The sequence below is a fragment of the Chrysochloris asiatica genome, unplaced genomic scaffold, assembly GCF_000296735.1.
Source record: "Chrysochloris asiatica unplaced genomic scaffold, ChrAsi1.0 scaffold00025, whole genome shotgun sequence".
NCBI classification, from domain to species: domain Eukaryota; kingdom Metazoa; phylum Chordata; class Mammalia; order Afrosoricida; family Chrysochloridae; genus Chrysochloris; species Chrysochloris asiatica.
This window is the reverse complement of record NW_006408543.1, coordinates 18,583,022-18,602,044: the sequence shown is the minus strand read 5'-3', so window position 1 is coordinate 18,602,044 and position 19,023 is coordinate 18,583,022. Positions and strand designations below refer to the sequence as shown.

Here is a 19,023-nt window from a genome sequence, read left to right as displayed (position 1 = left end):
GGGGGAGGGGGAAAGTAGAATTCCCACTGAATAGTTTTCATCTTGTCAAGATGGGTCTGGTGAAAGGAGACAGGAATAAGATTCATATGATTCAACAGTGAATAACTGTTATAATGACTAATTGCAACTGTCACAACTGTAAAAGCAGAATTTTTATAACAAAAAGAGGGGAGAAGTTAATCTTACAGTCCAGGAACAGAGGACCCTAGGGCCATCAAGGGAGAAGAGCACGAGCGGACTGTGGAACAGTATATTCAGAGAAGCAGGGACAGCAGATATGGAGACAGAGATGAGGACATGGAGAGAGAGAGCAGCTGAGGACTCTAGCCACATGAAAAGAGAGAGGCTATGTGCTGGCGGCCAGGAGGCAGACTTGCAGAATGTGCCCTTTGGTGGTCTAAATTATTATATATTCCAAAGTGTTTTTGCATGCATCCCTCCCTCCCCCACAAAAAAACAGAGGGAATAGATGCAAATACTGTTGAATGATGATGCACGGAGGAGACTGTAATCACTGCAATGAAACGATGAGTGTAAAACTGATGTTCTCCCATGTAAACTATCACTCAAGTCACTTGAAAAACAAAAACAAAAAAGGAGTCTAGGACCTAGGATGGCTAGGTATAAAAGGCATCCTTACAGGACTCTCAGCTACAAAGAAGAAGTCCCTCCTCCCCCAGCTTTGAGAGAATATAAAGGATGCCAAGGCTTGCTCAAGTTTCCTCCCTTTGTTTTAAAAACTCAAAGCCCATCTCCTTTGAAGTCAATTCCAACTCATAGTGACCCTACAGGATAGAGCAGAGCTGCTCCACAGCGTCTCTTAGGCTGAAACCCCCACAGAAGCATGTGCTCACATCTGTCTCGCCTGGAGTGGCCAGTGAGCTTGAACCACAAACCTTCCGTTTAACAGCCAAGGGCTGAAAATCACTGTGCCTCCAGGGCTCCTTATGTCGCAAATAAAAATGAGCAAACAGCCCGTCTCTCTTCATTTCTCTTTGTCCTTTAAAACAACAATACTGCTCCAAGTAGAGGCAGCTCAGAGCTTTATTGCTTTAGCAAATGCTTAAATGAAAGGAACATCTCACCATGGCCCCTGGACATTCTATTCCAGATCTGAATGCTGGATGCCACCCACTGGCGGGATTTCAACTCCATGAAGCAACTTGACCAAGATTGCACAATGGATGGAAGACCTCCAGCGCCCTATTCAGACACCACTTCACCAACTGTCCTGCTGAGGCAGCTCCTCTTTGTGATCCTTGCAGAAGCAATCAGTCAGTTCAAGAAATGGGCATTTCGTGTCTTTACTCTCTCCCTCTATTTTCAACTGCCTCGCACCTCCCTGTTTCTGGTCTGTTTGTCCACTTGTCTTCCCTGGCTTGGCCACCAGCTTCTTAGCCCTTCCACCAGGGTTGCAGCTGCTCCAACCATGCAAAGATGATAGATGGCAGAAAGGAGTCTACAATGTGCCAGTCCAGTGATGGGTCACATACAAAGCAGGTGCTCAATAAATGCTTGGATGAAGGAATACATGTGGATGGAAGGACAGCGAGATGGGTGAACACTTCCAGAGTGTTAGGATCAATTCTGCAAGTACCTTCAAAGAGGTCCATGCCAAGAACCTGGCGGCCATGTCCTATCAGCAGGGGCTAAAGCAGGGGACTATCCAGTCTACTGCCTGTTTCCACAGAGCCCAGATGCTAAGAATCATTTTTTAAGGATGAAAACTGACAAATGATCTGATAAGCAGAAATACTAACTTTGAATCACAATTAAGCAAACTGTTATCGCTTCCAAATAATTGTAGTCTTCTCATGGGTAGACTAGGACAGAAAACTGAACTCTAAGAAGCAGAATGCTTCCCCCAGTGTTCCCCAGCTAGAAAAGGATTGTTGTTGTTGTTAAGTGTTGTAATGTTGGTCCCGACTCACAGCGACCCTGTGTAGGGTTTCTGAGAAGCGGCTGGTGAGTTTGAACCACCAACCTTGTGGTTCAAACTGACCTTGCGGTCCAGCGCATTAACCCACAGTGCTGGATTTGTACCCAAGGGTCTGCCTGACCCCAGGACTGAGTTCTGTCACTTCACTATGGATCCCTCCTCCCTTAGGGTCAAAAGGGGCTTTTGACATTAGAACGGAGATGATTAGCACTACCAATAATAGTAGTAACATTTCCCAGAGACTGCGCTAAGTACTTTGCAGGTATTAGCTCTGTGATTCTCACAATAGCCCTTGGATGTAGATACTATTATCTGAACTGTCCACAAATGGGGACAGGTGGAGAGAGGTACAGGAGCCTTCTCAAGCTCACCTCCTGCACGTAATGTAGCAGTGCTGAGGTTCTAAGTCCGATCTGATGCCCAAATGAGACACTGTGTTTCTCTAAACTACACTATCCTACGGTTTAAATCATTCCTGCTCCATCCCAGAGTGCTTTCATCTGCACTGAGGGCCACAAGGAGAGAGCAAAGCTTCCTTCATGGTGAAATTGTAAGTACCAGTGGCCAGGTCAGAGGCTGACATTCTTTGAGGTGGCCAGCCTGCATATACGTACCACATAGGCAGCCCCTACTGGGGTGCTCCACAATGTTGAACCAGACAGACAAGGGAACTGCTGTACCCTGGGGCAGGGCCCAGCTCTTTGCTGCCTATTTCCTGGCTGACCTTTGGCCGTTCCTGGGTAACATGTGCTCAGCGCACATTGAGGGACAACTTACCTACACAACCTAAGGAAAAGGGAGCAGGACAGAGTGTACACAGCTGTGACGCACTAGTTTCAGTATTTAACGAGTGTCCACCATGAGCTTTTGTTCTGTGCACCAAAGGTCAGCATGAGCCACAGACAGCTCAGTAGCAACTTGCAACAACTGTCACCATGAGCCAAAGGCTCTGCCTGCCTTTCTTAAAAGTCTCCGTCTCAGTTTATGCCAAGCCACACATACAGTGCCATCTTGGGGCCTTAGCATCTAAGTCACTGCCAGATTCTGCAGAACAAGTCGGGGAGCGTGAGGTCCGTAAAGTAACCAATGGCAGCCCAAAATCGACGTTCAAGAGTCATACACAAAACTCTCTAGTAAGTGTTTCAGGTTAGGGTTGTGTGAATGAACGTTCCTGTGGTATAAGCACTAGCCAGAAAGTTCTATACACAGAGCTAGCGTGTGGTTGAGATTCACCATAAACAAATGATCCCAAGTCCAATGGAAAAGATAAAAAATGCCCTTGGAGAGCTGCCATGTCTACAGAAAGGGGACATGTGGGGACCTTTCTGAAAGGACCCTGTAATAGTCTGCCAAAATGGAACGGTCAAATTCCAGAAACAATCCTCATCAGCAGCCTGGGTTCATTCTAAAAAACAGAGCTTGTCGCTTTACTTTTAATAGTTTAGGTTGCCATGCCAACTGGAGCTGCTGTTTAAATTGATGGGAAAAGGAAAAAAAAAAAGAAGTGTTCCTTCCTACACAAACCTTTCAGCGGGGGTTCACAATTAGTCCTTAAAAACATGAAAACGCATAGCACTGGAGATATGGTAAACATGGTATTTATATTTAAACCTGTCAGGATGGGGACACACTAAACCCTTGGTTTGTATGTCCTCAGTACAATGCCCCTTGCCCACTACCAGTGCCCTGGGAATGAGATAAGAACAGGAGATATCGTGTGGGTACACACAGAGACAGAGAGTGGCCGCCTCTGCCGGAGGCATTGCTCTGAAAAGGCTGGTCCACGCATGGCTGCACAACACATCTGCTGCCCTAGGGGACAACGTCGGGAGGAGAGGAGACCATGAGGAAGGCAAACAGTGGGGTCTGCTGTGGATGTGCTGATCCATGTTGAATGGGCCCAAGAACAGGGAGGAAGGTAGGGAAATACAAAGCCCTCGTCTCTGACCACAGCCCGATGGGTGTTAACTCTCCTATTCACCCAGGGTCTTAGTTTCTGTGAAGAAAGAGCAAATGGTGGTGTGGTTAAAGTGCTTGGCTGTGAACTGAGAGGTTGGCGGTTCAAACCCACCAGCCACTCTACATAAGATCCATGTGGCACTCTGCTTGGGAACCCTATGGGGCAGTTCTACCCTGTCCTACGGGGATGCTCTGAGCTGGGATTGATTCAACGGCACTGGGTTTGGAACAGGAGATGGATGCAGGGTCTCCATGACAGTCAAGAGGACCTGATCCATGGCTGGATCCCACTAGCAGGGCTCTGGATGGAGTCAGCCCAGGCGGCCTGGTGTGGACCCTCAAGTTCTAGGCTTTTTGCCCAACCTCTGTTCCTCCCACGCCTGTTGCACCCCCAGGCCTCAGACCCTCACACCTCCAAGATCTTGTGGATAGAGTGTGTCCTCAGTACGATGACTTTCTCCCTATCAGGCTCTGAAGTTCCAATTCACGTAGCAGCTGTTCACAGTCTTTCTCCGGCGCTCCCATCTAGCAAACTCTGCTGCAATTGACATACCCAGTTCACTGGGCACATCGCATGCCTTCCTGTATCTTAATTGACTAGGTCTTTTCTAATCAGTTACATTTTCATGCGTTTTTCAATCAGGTCTCCTAATTAGATCGATGTCTCTTGAAGGCAAAATCACTTTCTCGGTGTATTTTGGTGTTTCCGGTGGGTCAGGAACTCTGTGCATACTGCTCTAGCAGCAGCAGAAGCAGCACACACTGGGCACTGAAGGAGAGCTAAGCGCTAGATTATGCTCTGAGTATTTGAGGTGAATTCTAATTGAACAGAATCCCCGACATTTTCTGAGATCTGTTTGATGATCATCTCTATTTTACGGGAGAAATGGAGGGACTTGTCACAATTAGGTGACAGATCCAAACCTCAACCCCAAGCTCTCTGAGCCTAGGCCCCCACCCTGGGGACATATGAGGCTGCTGACCTGGACTAAACGTTGATGCTGAAGAGGCAAGAATGGGATGGGGGGATTGCAAACAAAAGGGAGGAGGGTAAGGGGGAATAGTGGGGAGGGTAAGGGGGAATACCCACAATACAACAGCCAGTGTTACATCAACATGTGCGCATGCATTCATAAAAGACCCATGAAGAGGAGGTCTCCAAATTGCCAACAGTGGTTACCCCAGAGCAGTGGGAAGCTAGCTGACTTTTCTTTCCTCTGTGCACCGGTTTATCTGAGTCTTCAAGGAGTCTGCAGTTGTTGCATACGACAGAAACGTACACAATAAAGTCAGTTTCACCATGGGAAGAAAACCAAAACCAAACAAAAAGAGAGGGAGGGTAAAAGGCAGCAGGAAAACAAACAAACAAACAAACAAAAAGAATTTCTGCTTCTGAGCAAAAGGGCAGCGTACCACTCCTGTGCTTTACCCAGCTCCAGCTCCGGTGCAGGAGATTTTGACAAGGCAGCGTGGCATCCTACTGGGACCAATGACAATAGGAAGAATCACTAACATCTGTAGGCCCCAGAGAAGGAATCTGTTGCTACTGTTGTAATTAGGTGCTGCCCAGTCTGTCCCGACACATAAGGACCTTGGTAGGGTTTCTGAGAAGCGAGTGGTGGGTCTGAACCACTGACATTGTGGCCAGCAGTCCGGTGCTTATCCTACAGCACCATACCAGGACTCTAAGAAAGAAAGGAATATAGGAAGCATAAAATCCATCTTAACCTCAAAAAAGCAAAAACCAAACCAGTTGCTGTCAAGTTGATTCCAAGTCCAGGCCACCCCGTGAGTTTTTTTCATAGTAGGACTGTGCTCCATGGGGTTTTCCAGGCTGTGACCTTCCCAAAGCCAGAGGCATCTCTGAATGGGTTCAAACCATCAACCTTTCAGCTAGTATCTGACCACTTAACTCTTTATGCCATCAAGTCCTGAGGGAATGGAAGTCCAAGCTGAGAAGGAAAACCAAACCAAAAGAAGGCCAAATGGATTCAAAACCCCAGCAGATGGGGGAAAGAGACACTGATGTGGCCTGGACCAAGACACAGAGGGTCCATGCTCAGCAAAAGGTGGACCGGGTTATCCAGATGCTGGGAATGCTCATCCTTCCCATGACACTTCCTGTTTTGGTTAAGAGATCTGGACAACATGATGGTCAGATGTTTGCTGTGAGGACACTCCTATTGTATGGCAAGGTAGAAAGTGCAGGAAAGGCAGGAGTCGGTACTGAAACCCATTGTTAGCCATTGCAGAACCAGAGTGGTCTGAAAGGACAGTAACTGCCTGTGTGCTTGTCTGCCTCCAGCTGCAGTGAGGGTAGGTGCCACGCTTTGTCATGGTTGCAGCCCTAGTACTTAATCACAGCTCCTGCACAGAACAGGCCAGGGCATCTACGAGGGGACTTCAAAACGCTCACGGGGAAATCCTGTTACCTGTTCGCTCCATTTTTCCATGGACTTTTTTGAAGCCCCTTTGTACACATGTGCTTAAGAAATGAATGTCTCCATTCTAAATATCTGATCAATTGATTTGTATTTTTAACCGACAAAGCACAGCTCCTCTTTCTCCCATGCTCTCACTATAACACCTTCCAGGCTACCTGTGGTGCTGCGGCCACCGTTTTGAATGGGCCATGTATGATAAAATTCTGACTTTCAAAGACTCAGGCAACCAAGCCGACTCAGTGGCCTGTGTGTGTAACATCCCCCCCATAAGGCAGATGCTACGTTGGATAAAAAGATGATTATCATCTGGGTAAACAACACCGGAGCATTCTGGTGCGGCTGGCTCACAAAGGAAGAGATGACTCCCAAAGTCACTCATGGAATGATGAGAAGTCCATAGGCAAGGGCCAGCCGGCCTGTCCACTATGCTGACCCCCTCAAAGTCCTCACACCAGTTTCAGACCTGGGCAGATTTCATGTAAAGGAAACGCTATGTTGCTAAAGGATGGGGTAAAAGTACACGTTCAAACCACACTCAACCCTGAGCCCAAAAAGATGGTGGGAAGTGGTCGGTCTGTGGGAAAGCATTGCCGGAAGAGAACCCAGCAGTGAGCTGGACGGCACCTCCCCCAGAGATGGGCCCATGGTGGATACAGGAGACAGGCACTAAGGAGGTAGGAGGAGGGAGCCTTCCACAGTACAGAAAACCAAGAGCCCCATGGGATCACCATCTGGGCTGATCACATTGTCCCAGGGGGTGTACCAATGTGTGACAGGGGCATCTGGACACATGGCTTGATTTTGGTGGATTATGAGGGGTTATTTTGGGGTTTTTTTGGTATGGTAGGCTGAGTAACCATTGCCCTGTACAGTCACCAAACCAAAGATTCAAAAAAGCTTCATGCCACACAGCCTCATCTGTCCCCTGAGCTCCTGTCCAATGCGGAGCTGCACCAGCAGACTAGCGGGTGAGACGGGTGCTAATCTGACTTCAGCCAATCTGTTACTGTATCTCATTCCCTGTGCTGGTGCTCAGAGGCTGTTGCAATAGGCATAAATTTAGAAAGAGATAGATAAATAACATGAAAAAGTTCATTTTCACCCAAAGCACTGTTGTTTCCTTTCTCTTCCTTGTTGTTTTTGCTCAAGAAAAGACAAAATGATCTTGTTGCTAACTGAGCTCTGACTGGGCAGCAGCGTTAAGGATGCATTATATGGTAACGCTGCTGCCCAGCCTAGGATTAACCAGCTTCTTCTGAAACTTGCAAAACAGTCCAAATGCTTCTGAGAAACTGGGGTGTAAGATGACAGGTGGACACACGCAGCAACTGGCCCAGAATCTAGAATGTACTAGGCTCGCTGAACCAGAGCAAGACTAAAAGGAGCCGGTGTTTCCTCCCCATGAAGCCGCTGGCACCAGCTAACCTGACAGAACACATGACCTGGAACTTTATAGAGCGACACGCTGATTTTCAGTGAAACAGGTTTCTGAGAAAGTGAGGAACACAGACCACAGACTTTGGGGCTCTGATGGAAACTGTTCTGACAGAGAAACCACTTGAGAAATGTTTGCCTTCCCTCACAGTAGAAACTCCCGGCTTGGTAGGTCTGTCAGTTCACTTGGCATGAATGGCAGCTGGTCGATCCCATCATGTGATCATTTAACTAGAACCTCCGTAACAGCTAAGGGACTGGACCAAAGTGGTGTGGCTGGGAGTGACAGGGCCTGGAGGGGCTCAGGACCTCAGCTCACGGCTCTTCCAAGTGCTCGACACCACTGCCACCCCCCACCGCCAGCAGGAAACCAGACCAGGTACCTCGGACAGCATCTCATATTGGCCTCTTCTCCCCAGAGCGATGGTCAGCAAGTCATAGACCACCGAGGCGCTCTGCAGGCTGATGAGGCGGTCGCTCCTGTGCTCGGGGATCCTGCTCAGCACAGCGTCCCGGTTGGCCTGAAACAACAAAGGCGAGAAGCAGATGGAGAGCCAGTCCGTGTACACGGCATCACTTCATGTCCTCCTGCCTCTCGAGTTCACTCATGGCCTGCAGGCAAGGAAGCAGGGGGCTGTCGGTTCGCCAAGAATCCCCAGGGCACCAGGGCACACACTGACGTCCTGGAAGGACCGTCCCAGAGGATACCTTTCCTATTGGTGGGCCTTTGAAGGAAACTTTGAGAGCCAGTGCAACACAGGGTGATTTCACCAGGACTTAGACAACCTCTCTGCAGACGTGGTTGTGCTCTGGGACAGCAGGACCAGACATTAAGGGAGACCCCACTGCCCCTCACATTTAAGTCCTGCTTCTGCTCTACATTAAAGAGCAGAGAAAACTCCCAGCTGCACATTTCCCATCACCAAAGAGGATCATCAAGTGCCACTGGTCTTACCAGGAGGTTTCATACATTCCCTCCATCACCAGGGCTAACCTTCAAGTCCTTGTCTGACCTCTTTGTTAGAATACAACACAAAGACGAATTTAATCTTGGTCAGGGAAGCACAGAACAGATATATGAGGAGAAGCAGGAAGCAAACAGATCTTTATTTTAAATGATAATGCCACAGATGACCCAAGAGAACACCTTGCCAATTTCACATCTCTCTCCATGGCTTAGCACAGAAAGGAACACACTCAAGCTTATTAACCTCATCCATCTAGAAATCAGCGAGGGACCCAGGTAGCTCAGTAGCTAAAGCACTCAGCTACCAATCTAAAGGTGTGTGGTTCAAACTACAGAGAAAGGCTGGGCATGAGTTGGAATCAACTCGACAGCGATTGGTCTGGGTTTGGATCTTGAAACCAAGTGCTCTTCACGGCAAGTTGCTTTCACTGCTTTCGAGATTTAATTTCTTTACAGGTTCCTGGAGACATATTACCTGCATTACAGGTTCATTTTCCCTGAGCGGAGAGGTCAGGTGCCAGAAAGTTAAATGTCACCTGCCTGTTTCTGCCTGCTAATTAACAGGTGTCCCCAGAGACAAGTATGAGCTCCTTGGTCTTTACTGTGATGGTGGCAGGTGGGGAGCAGGGGCCGCTTACCCAGGCAGCCTGATGTTTCTCTTCCTGCCTGACATTCAGAAGGCCTTCCCTCTCACTAATGAGGCAAAACACGCTGGCTTTGTGTGTGAGCCCAAGGCACTGATTAACAGCCACCCATGAGTACTTACTCACTTTAAAACTCTCTGCTCTTAAATGTCACAGACAAATAGGAATAGGTACGACAGGCCACTTCCTACCAAGTGAGTCATCTCATATGGAAACAAGCCTACTTTTGAAGATTTCATTCGAAATTTTTCTTGGTAGGAGTGACTTTTGAACCCAATGAAAGCAGCTCGGAGGAACAAGGGATGGCTGAGAGTGGGCTCATTTGATTTATTTGGCTATAAATATTCCTTACTAAGACCAATGCCTAGAGGAGAGCAAAATGGAGCAATTATACTTTTCTGAGATTCCCAAATGATAGCGAGTGCGCTTGTTTTTTAATTTTCAGAGAAAGCCTATCAGAGGATTTTCATTAAAAAGGTAGAATAATCTTAAACAGATCCACAAATGATAAATAGCTCAGAATTTTGTCTAGCAAATATAATTCTGATAACCCCTTTCTCTTGGGGAAAACCAGAGTGACTTGCGAAGAGAGAGCAATACATTTGCAAATGACTTCTGTGGGCGGAGAGGCTTTGGACACATTTCTGTTTCTAAGTTAAAGTCAGATTCAATGCAGAATATAATTTGCTCAGACAGCAAAAGGAGGAAGAAGAAGAAGAAAAAAAGGCAATTCTCATTTTGGTTCTGAAATTGGGCACATCCATTTTCTGCTAAACTCTGAAAAATCAGAAAGCCAAAGAACACAAAGCAAGGCTTCTGGAGACAAGTTCCTTTCCATGTCTGCCTACATAGCTATGGAAGGGCTTACAGGCAGCACAAACTCATTTTGGTTGGAAACCTAGCATTTCATATTTACTAATGATGTCATTGGATTTTACCAACCCCTGAAGAGATTTTCTGAAAATTAAATACCAGGAAGCAAATCTGATAGACGCCAGAGGATCTCAACCTTGAGTATGGTTTGCTTCTAGCACTTCAAGTAAAGCACAGGAATGTTAGCGACAAGATTTTTGAGATATCTACACTTCGAGCATTTTGACACGTAGTCGTGTTGTCCAAATTCCAGAGTACAACACATGAGGCTGACAGTGGGACAAAAATATTTTCAATCAGAATTGTCCAAGAATTCTAAAAGGTCTGCTCACCAGGCACTCCCAGCATGTATACTGTAACCCACTGAGGGCATCTAACCAAGTTTACCCAAAGGAAACCGACTGGAAAGTTTGAAGAACCCAACTGAGGAGGAAAGAAGGACAGACACCAGCTGGAGATGATGGAGCACAGTGAGACTGGTTCATCTGAAAAACTTGTCACTGACGCCACCAGGTGCCAGGGCTCCTTCTCTGGTTGTGCCAAGGTAGAGAAGTGCATGTAAATGACACCATCCTGTGTTTCCAACGGGATACCAAGGGAACACAGGCCAAGGAGACTACGGTTTCCTTCAGAGAAGTTGAGGTGTGGTGCGGTGGTGCCTTGCTCACCATGGTCTTGTAATCCCACCAAATGGCTGGAAGAGACAATGGAAATGAGGTGCTTGTGACCCACCTAGGGTATTGGACAGCTTGCTAATAATGCAAGTAAGGTGCCTGGCACCCTTATGGAGGGTGAGGTTATGCAAATAAGGTACATGGAGCCCTGATGAGGGGACTGGTCAGTTTCTGCCATCCTATGAGGCATTCCAGAAGCAGAAAGGGGTACCTCACTACCACCAAGAAGAAGAAATGGGAAGGGAGAGCGTCTTTTTGGACTGGGGTCTGTGCACCGAGAACCTCCTAAACCTAGGAGCCAAGAGAGAACGGGAACATCAGAGAAGGCACAGGATGGGGAGATACAGCGGCAGAAGCAGAAGACTTAGCAGGTCATTCTATCAGCTCCTGGTCCAACGACCAAAGGCTCAGTGACTAATTCCCCAATCCTCCCTCCGGCCACTCCAAACTCAGACCCTGTGTCTACGTTCCTCTTCAGAGGCGTCCTTTCCCCTTTGAAGGAGTCCTGGCTATAGTTTGACTACACACAATCAGCCTTGCTCATTAAACACTTGGCAGGTGAATGAAGGCACGATAATACGCGCTATCTCTAAAGGAGGAGAAGTTCTACACTCCAGGTTGTTCTACACCAAGGGACACTGTTGTTAGCCTAAGAAGTCAAAAACATCTTTCTTTTTAACACCCCTACTCGTTTCTCCCACACAGGAACCCCCTCTATAAAGTCTTCTTCTCTCAAGAACAGAGTACCCATGTTCAAGGGGTCGCCATATTGAAAAAGGAACTACCCGGGCAAGAGGAAGAAAAAGGTAAAAACACATTTCACTTACCATCGATTCACTGATCAGCAATAACAACAGGGCTTCCTCTGTATTTTCTTGAGGACAAAAAATGCTGTACATATTAAAAAAAAAAAAAAAAAAAATCAACTGTGATATATGGCAAATTCCAAAATAACATAAAATATATGGCTATGCACAGAAATGAATCAAGATATTTATATGCAATCCTTGAAAAATATTGCATAATCTGAAAACTTGAATTAACTTGCTTAATTCTAGGGTTATTTATGGAATGTGTACTTTCTAGCTATACATTTTAATGACATAAAACTGTAAAAATCAAGTTAAATGCCCACGTAAGGAATGAACCTATTAGAGAGACAGCAACTCAGATCACAATTAAATGTTAGCTAAAGAATACAGGTAGCGTAGTGGTTACGAATCAGGCTGCTAACCTCAGGGTCAGCAGTTCGAAACTACCAGCTGTTACGCAGGAGAAAGATGAGGCGTTCTGCTCCCGTAAAGATTTACAGACTCAGAAACCCTGTGTGAGATTGCTATGAGTCAGAACCAACTCCACGGCACATAACCACCACCACCAAAGAATACAAATTTGATCCTAAACCCATTATGGAGACAGAAATTGTAAGATTTCACTAAACAGTACTCTTCGGACTTGGTAATTGGCAGAACTTATATTGTCATTCAGATGAAATGAAAACCTGGAAATAGTTTTTTGTTTGTGTGTTTAAATGCCATCAAGTCAGTTCCGACTCACAGGGCCCTATATAGCAGCTGGTGAGCCTGAACCACCAACCCTGTGGTTTAAATCAACCTTGCAGTCCAGAGACTTAATCCACAGTGCCATTTAGAGTTTGAATAGTTTCTCTAACACTGTAAGAATTTAGTGAGGTTTCCCTTACTTTAACATACATGTTTTATTATGGGTGCCATGCAATGGCTGTTTTCATCTATTTTTATGGAATTTGGCTATACTCTACAATCTTAAGTTGAAAGAAAAAGCTTTTAAAGTCAAGGTGGCTCAGAATTACAGAGCAATAAAAACCCACACATAACTCCCATCTGCCTTCCCTCTAGGCTGTTTCTCTGTGCTTGGAGTGCTTAGATTGCGTTCTATGACTGAACATGGTTAAGAGAACTCCCTGAAGACAGGTAGGGAAAGACGACATTTCCATCGGCCTTGGGGTACCATTGGAGTCCTGGAGTGGCACTGCAGGGCAATGCACTGGACCACAAGGTCCAAACCCACCAGCTACTCCTCGGAAACCCTATATAGATATCGACTCAATGGCACTTAACAACAACAACAAGGTAATGTTACAAAAACTGGGACGATTTTCTAAGAACGTGGCAAAAAAAAAATAAAATAAAATCGTTACCTACGTCATTAGAAATACTTGTACTCTCTGAAGAGCTGGCAGGTTTGATACTGCATCAGCACACACACAAAAACCTGAGGAAACAGGACAGTGTCCCTGGTGCTTGTGCTGCAACTCTGCATGGCCAGAGTCATGTGATGGCCTCACCTGTGGAGCATCCGTCCTCTGTTACTCTAACCCAACTGACTAACGTGTTAGGAAAAGACAAGGGCTGAGAAGGAGAAGCGAGACTTTGGGAGGTCAGGGTGCAGTCACTTCTTTATGGAGCCTATTTAAGGTGGTCAGTGTTTCTCAGAAGCTGGAATACTTCTCTCCTCTTCAACTCACAGACACAGCCTAAAAGATGCTGAATTCTGAGTTCTGGTGTGGCGCTGTAGGATAAGTACCAGACTGTGAACCACAAGGTCTGCAATTCAAACCCACCAGCTTCAGAAACCCTGTATAGGGTCACCATGTGTCAGAATCAACTCAATGGCACTTAACAACAACAACAAAATTCAGAAACACAGCCTAAAAGGCTTTGAATTTCAAGGTCTTTGCACAAGGATTACCTTCTTTCTCTCCTGTCTATTAATGCATACACACATCTTTATATATCTGACCGCCATCCCTGATACCCCAGCTTGTGCCGACAAGTATCTGGAACCATGCAAACGAAGCAGCAGCTTGGAACATTTCTTCATAGCTTGCCACTTCTGCATTGTCCAGATGAATGGAAAAGTGAGAGAACCCATGCTAATTGTGAATTAACAGCGGCCAACTCCATCCCTGGATCATCTCCAAATTCCATTTGAGCCATCCGGCCTGCCTAAGCGCTTGGTCGGGTTATTTTTACTAGAGTTGCTAACAAGTTTCAGATTAACTCAGTCTAATTCCTCTTCCTCTACTCTTCCTTTCCCGGAAGGGAAGATGGGTACTCCTGAGTTCAGCAAAGACAAGGGCCGGCAGGAAGAGGAAGTGTAGGGGAAAGAGAGGGCGCTTTTAAGGGGCATGCCTGAAAACTAGAGTGCTCCAGATCTATGAATTCTCTAGACTGTTTCTGGCCACTCCTTCCCGCTTCCCTGCTAGGGTTGAGTAGAGCTGGAGCAGAGTGGAGTTCAGGGTAGAAGGCCAAACTGTGTGGGGTGACATTCTCCTCTTTGGGAATCAATAGTCTCATGGAGAGAGATCCTGGGGTGCCAGGCCTGAGCCTTGAGGAGTGGGAAAATGAGGAACCCAAAAAGTGCCACAGAACCAGGAAATGCTTCCTTCTGCCATACACAAGGATGTCTTGAGTCAGAACTGACTCGATGGCAATTAACTACAACAGACCCGGAACAAGCTATGTAAAGGGCAGAGGAGGAAATCCAAGGAGCCAGTGAGAACAGAGGATCAGTGGACAGTGAGGACAAGTTCCTTGGCAGGCTGGCGGGGAAGCACAGTGGCAGTGTATGGGGCTAAGAAGGGACGGTCTGAGGTCTAATCATGGCCATGCTACTGACTCACCAGTAGCCTTCAGGCAAGGTGCCCACTGTCTAACTAAGGCTGAATTTACCAACTCAAATGTTATGTGACTCAACAAAGGAGTCTGGGGACAAGGACAAGAATCCTCAATTATAAACCAATCATCATGGTCTTGCCAGAGCTCCCAGATAATAGCTCTGTCTAAAATTTTTCCTAGATAGGAAAACTACTTCAGGAAGAGCTGCATGTGATAGAGTCATGCACATGAATTCAACCCAACTTGACCTGTCAGCATTTGATCTCTGCTTTCCTCACCAGCTGGGAAGTGAAGACTGGGAGTCTACGAGTAACTACACAACCTGGGAGTCAAAGCAATTTAGAGCAAAGGGGACCTTGAGCACGGCCAACCCGCAAAAAAGCTGATGTGTATTTAATTACGACATCAACGCTAAGGCCCAATAATTGTGCCAACGTCACCCTAATAGGCCTGGCTGTGATACCACTCGGGAAATTCCAGGAGAAAGACAACTCTGAACCACAGCCAATCACATAAGAGCTAAAGAATGAACGCCAAGAATGACAAAAGACTGGCCCCCACACCAAGTTACACCAAAACAGAATCGCAGGATGGTGTGGAAGAATGGAAGTTCCAAGGCAGGAAGAGGATTTCAATTCTAAAGTAAGGGTACCTCTTGATTATCAGGATTTGCTGCTTAGGCCTCTCCACAACTCGTCTCTTTTTTGTCAAACCACATCGGTCAAAAATTCTCTTATTATAAAAACCTTATACCTGATACCAAAATCAGACAAAGAAAACTACAAATCAGTATTTCTGACTAATATCGATGCACAATCTTCAGCAAAGCACTAGCCATCAAATCCAGTAACAAATAAAAAGGATTTTATACTGTGACCAAGTAGGACTGATTCCAGAAATGCAAGGGTGGTATAACACTGGAAAATCAGTTAATGTAATACACCGTTATCAGTAGAATAAATCACAAGAACCAATATCAATTCAATACATGCAGAAAACAATTCAGCAGAATTCAGTTAGTTTTTATGATAAAAACACTCAACAAATTAGGAAAACAAGGGAACTTTCACACTGGGTAAAGGCCATCTACAAAACCCCACAGCTAACACACACTTAATAGTGAAAAGACTAGCTGCCTCACCTCCAAGATCACAAACCTAACACTGCTGTCTGCTCTCATCACTTTTATTCAGTAATTTACTGTAGGTTCCAACCAAAGCAATCAGACTAAAAGCATCCAAATTGGCAAGGAAAAAGTAAAACTACCTCTGTCTATCTGTATGTGACACGATCATTTATACAGAAAACCTGAAATAATTCACTAAAAAAATAAAAATTAGAATCTATAATCCGTTCAGCAAGGTTAAAGGATAAAATATCAGCATACAAAAAATAAACTGCATTTCTAATAGCATTGAACAAACCAGAAATGAAAATCCCATTTATAGTATCACAATAAAAAAGAATGAAATACTTAGGAATAAATTTAACAAATGGAGTGTAAACCTTATACTCTGAAATTTACAAATCATTGTTTAAAGAAATTATAGAAGACCTAATTAGATGCCAGCCGTTCCGCGGGAGAAAGATGAGGCTTTCTACTCCTGTAATTCTTTACACCCTCGGAAACCCTGTACAGGGTCGCTATGGGTCGGAACCGACTCGACGGCACTTAACAACAACAACAACAACAACAATTAGATGGAAAGACATCCCATCTTCATGGATCAGAAGACCTAATACTGTTAAGATGATAATGCTCTCCAAAGTGATCAATACAATCTTTATCAAAATCCCATCTGCCTATTTTTGTAGACATTCACAAGTGGATCTTAAATTCAAATCAAAACAAAAGGGGTTGGGTGGCTTTTGGGGGGTTGATGAAAATATTCTAAAATTGATTATGGTGATGGACGCATACTCTGAATATAATAAAAACTATTCAACTGTATTTAAGTGTATGGTACGTGGATTACATTTCAGTAAAGCTGTTGCAGGAAGAGCAAAAACAAAAAAACACTGACAGGACAGCAGGTATTGCAAAGAAAGTTGCAATTCAGCAACCAGTCAGGGTATGGGAAGGCCTCCCTTCTTAGGAACTGCATTTTCTAGGTCTGCATTTGGGGGCGGGGAGGCTGATAGTAGAAAAGTGGAGAAGTGTGAGTGGTTCAAGTTGGGTGGTCCCAACTTGAGCTTTTCTGGCTGCAAGAGGTGAGGTCACATTAGAAGAGCAATAGAGAAACCAAGAGAGCCATCTGTTCATCAAACTGATTAGGTGCAGGGGTGAGGGAGCAAGAACTGGGTCCCTCGGTGGACCTGGAACCTTGAGTGTTAAAAAGCATCTGAAGTCAACAAGAGAAATAAAACTGGAGTCTATTTTTTAGATTGAAGTATAATTTTTTCAAAAGGAATCCCAAACCTGCTTCTAAATAGCTCATAATGGGGGCAAGGGACGGGGGACGAGAACATCATTTTTCAAGTAAGAGTTGGGGGGCGGATCTAGATGTTTCATGAACCCAGATAAGCACTAAGTCATAAACAATGACTGTGGGGTGAGTAAATGAATGTTTCAACAAAGCCATGGAACCAAGGATGAAACCAGTCTAGGGAAAAGCTAAGAAATGCTCACATTGTCTAAATCAATGCAAGAAATACAAGCTGAAGAAGACAATGACGGGGAGAAATACTGAAGAGGATAACTGCCTTAGAAATGCTGCCCTCTTTGAAAATGTGGCCATCGTCTGCAGTCACCTGGGTATTAGGTGTTAGGGTGTTAGGCAACCCCATCTCTATCAGAGCTCTCTGTGGTCTAGGGAGCAGCAGGCCAAGAGCGCAATCTCTCAACCATTCCACCAATCTGATGCCCGCCCAAGAGACTGCAGTCCCTTCCTCCATGGGGATATTCAGAAAAGGCCAAGGTACCTTGTCCTGTAGGACAGACAAAGATGTGAACTGAAGGCTTGGCCGGGAGGACTCAGGGATGAGCCAACAGTCCTTGCTGTCCCCCAGCCTTTCTTAGAGGGCTCCCTCCTCCCTCTCTGACCCCAGCACATGCTAAGGCTGCTCTGGCTCTCTGGCCCACTTTTCCCAAAGTCCCAAATTTGAAAATTACAATAAAGAGGGAAGACATTCTAAAGAAATATCACTATCCATCCAATCTCTTGCAAATGTGGCCCTTCTCCTTTTTATAGCTAGTTCTGTTTAAAACAAGTTTTAAAAGCAAAAGGACCAAGGAATTAGCAAAGCAAAGAAAAAAACAAAAATGTTAGCTCTGGCTTGCAAACAGCGTTGGCACTAATTGCTGTGTAACGCTGGGGTCCTTACAATGAATGGAGTGAGAATCCCAGAGACCACTGATGACTTCTCAGAATGGCAGGCTAGTGCTGAGGCGGGAGCCCTTTCCGACCGAAAGCGTCCCCACCAGCACGGAGTTATGGGCTGAAGTTATGAAAAGTAATGAAGAGTCTGTCAACCTATTTGACTGGTAAATGAGACTTGTTCAACTGACTCTTTGCGGAGGCAGATCTTCTAGTCATCCTAGAGTTTTCCCGAAGTCTCCCTTCTACCCACTAATCTACACATGAGGACTTCAACCAAACCACACCTATTACCATAGGGTGGATATGGCCCTGTAGTGAACTGCCCATAGGATTTCCACGGCTGTAAATGTTTACAGAGGCAAACTGCCACATCTTCCTTGTGAAGAGAGGCTGGTGGGTTCAAACAGCCAATCTTTCAATTAGCAGCCAAGTGCTGACCCACTGTACCACCACCAGGGTTCCCATCAACAGCCATACTTCTCTCCTGAGTAGACTCGAGCTTTCCGAGTGAGGCTGTAGGTTTTCGTGTTTGCTCCTTTCCGGAGTGGGTCATCCAGGGGTGACTGGCAGGGTGGGTCCTCCAGGGGGTTCCAGTAGCTCTGTTCACACATACCCCGCAGTAAGATTTCTGCCAACTGCCTGGCTATTGTCTGGGAATACAAAGCAGGAAAGGCAAAGCTATGAGTCGCTTTTCTATGATTCATTCATTCATTCATTCATTCAATATATATGTCTCAATTTTCATTTTGTTCTAGGTACTATTCCAAGACACAGATCTAGAGACTTTTTTTTTGTTAACATCTATGATGAAAATTAGGAGCCTTGGTGGCATAGTGGGTTAAGCACTGGGCTGCTAACCACAAAGTCAGCAGTTCGAATCCACTAACCGCTCCCTGGGAGAAAGATGAGGCCTTCTGCTCCTGTAAAGATGTATAGCCTCAGAAACCCTATACAGGGTCGCTGTGAGTTGGAACCTACTCAACGCCGTACAGTCACCATTACCATGATGAAAGTTATATCAGTTTATGATACAAAAGAAACAAAAATATGATACATTGGTGTGATGATATAGGATAAACACGGGACTGCCAACTGCAAGGTCAGCTGTTC

At 45.7% G+C, this 19,023-nt stretch overlaps 1 protein-coding gene across 1 annotated transcript in view; it reads right to left on the bottom strand.

Moving 5' to 3' along the window:
• Positions 1–19,023, bottom strand: part of TTC7B (tetratricopeptide repeat domain 7B) — a 345,238-nt gene that overhangs the window by 183,898 nt on the left and 142,317 nt on the right. The window contains exons 7-9 of the mRNA XM_006839635.1: positions 18,391–18,563; positions 11,762–11,825; positions 8,160–8,297 (exon numbers count right to left, since the gene is read on the bottom strand). Of these exons, the coding sequence (XP_006839698.1) occupies positions 8,160–8,297; positions 11,762–11,825; positions 18,391–18,563 (375 nt within the window). The remainder of the gene's footprint in view (positions 1–8,159; positions 8,298–11,761; positions 11,826–18,390; positions 18,564–19,023) is intronic.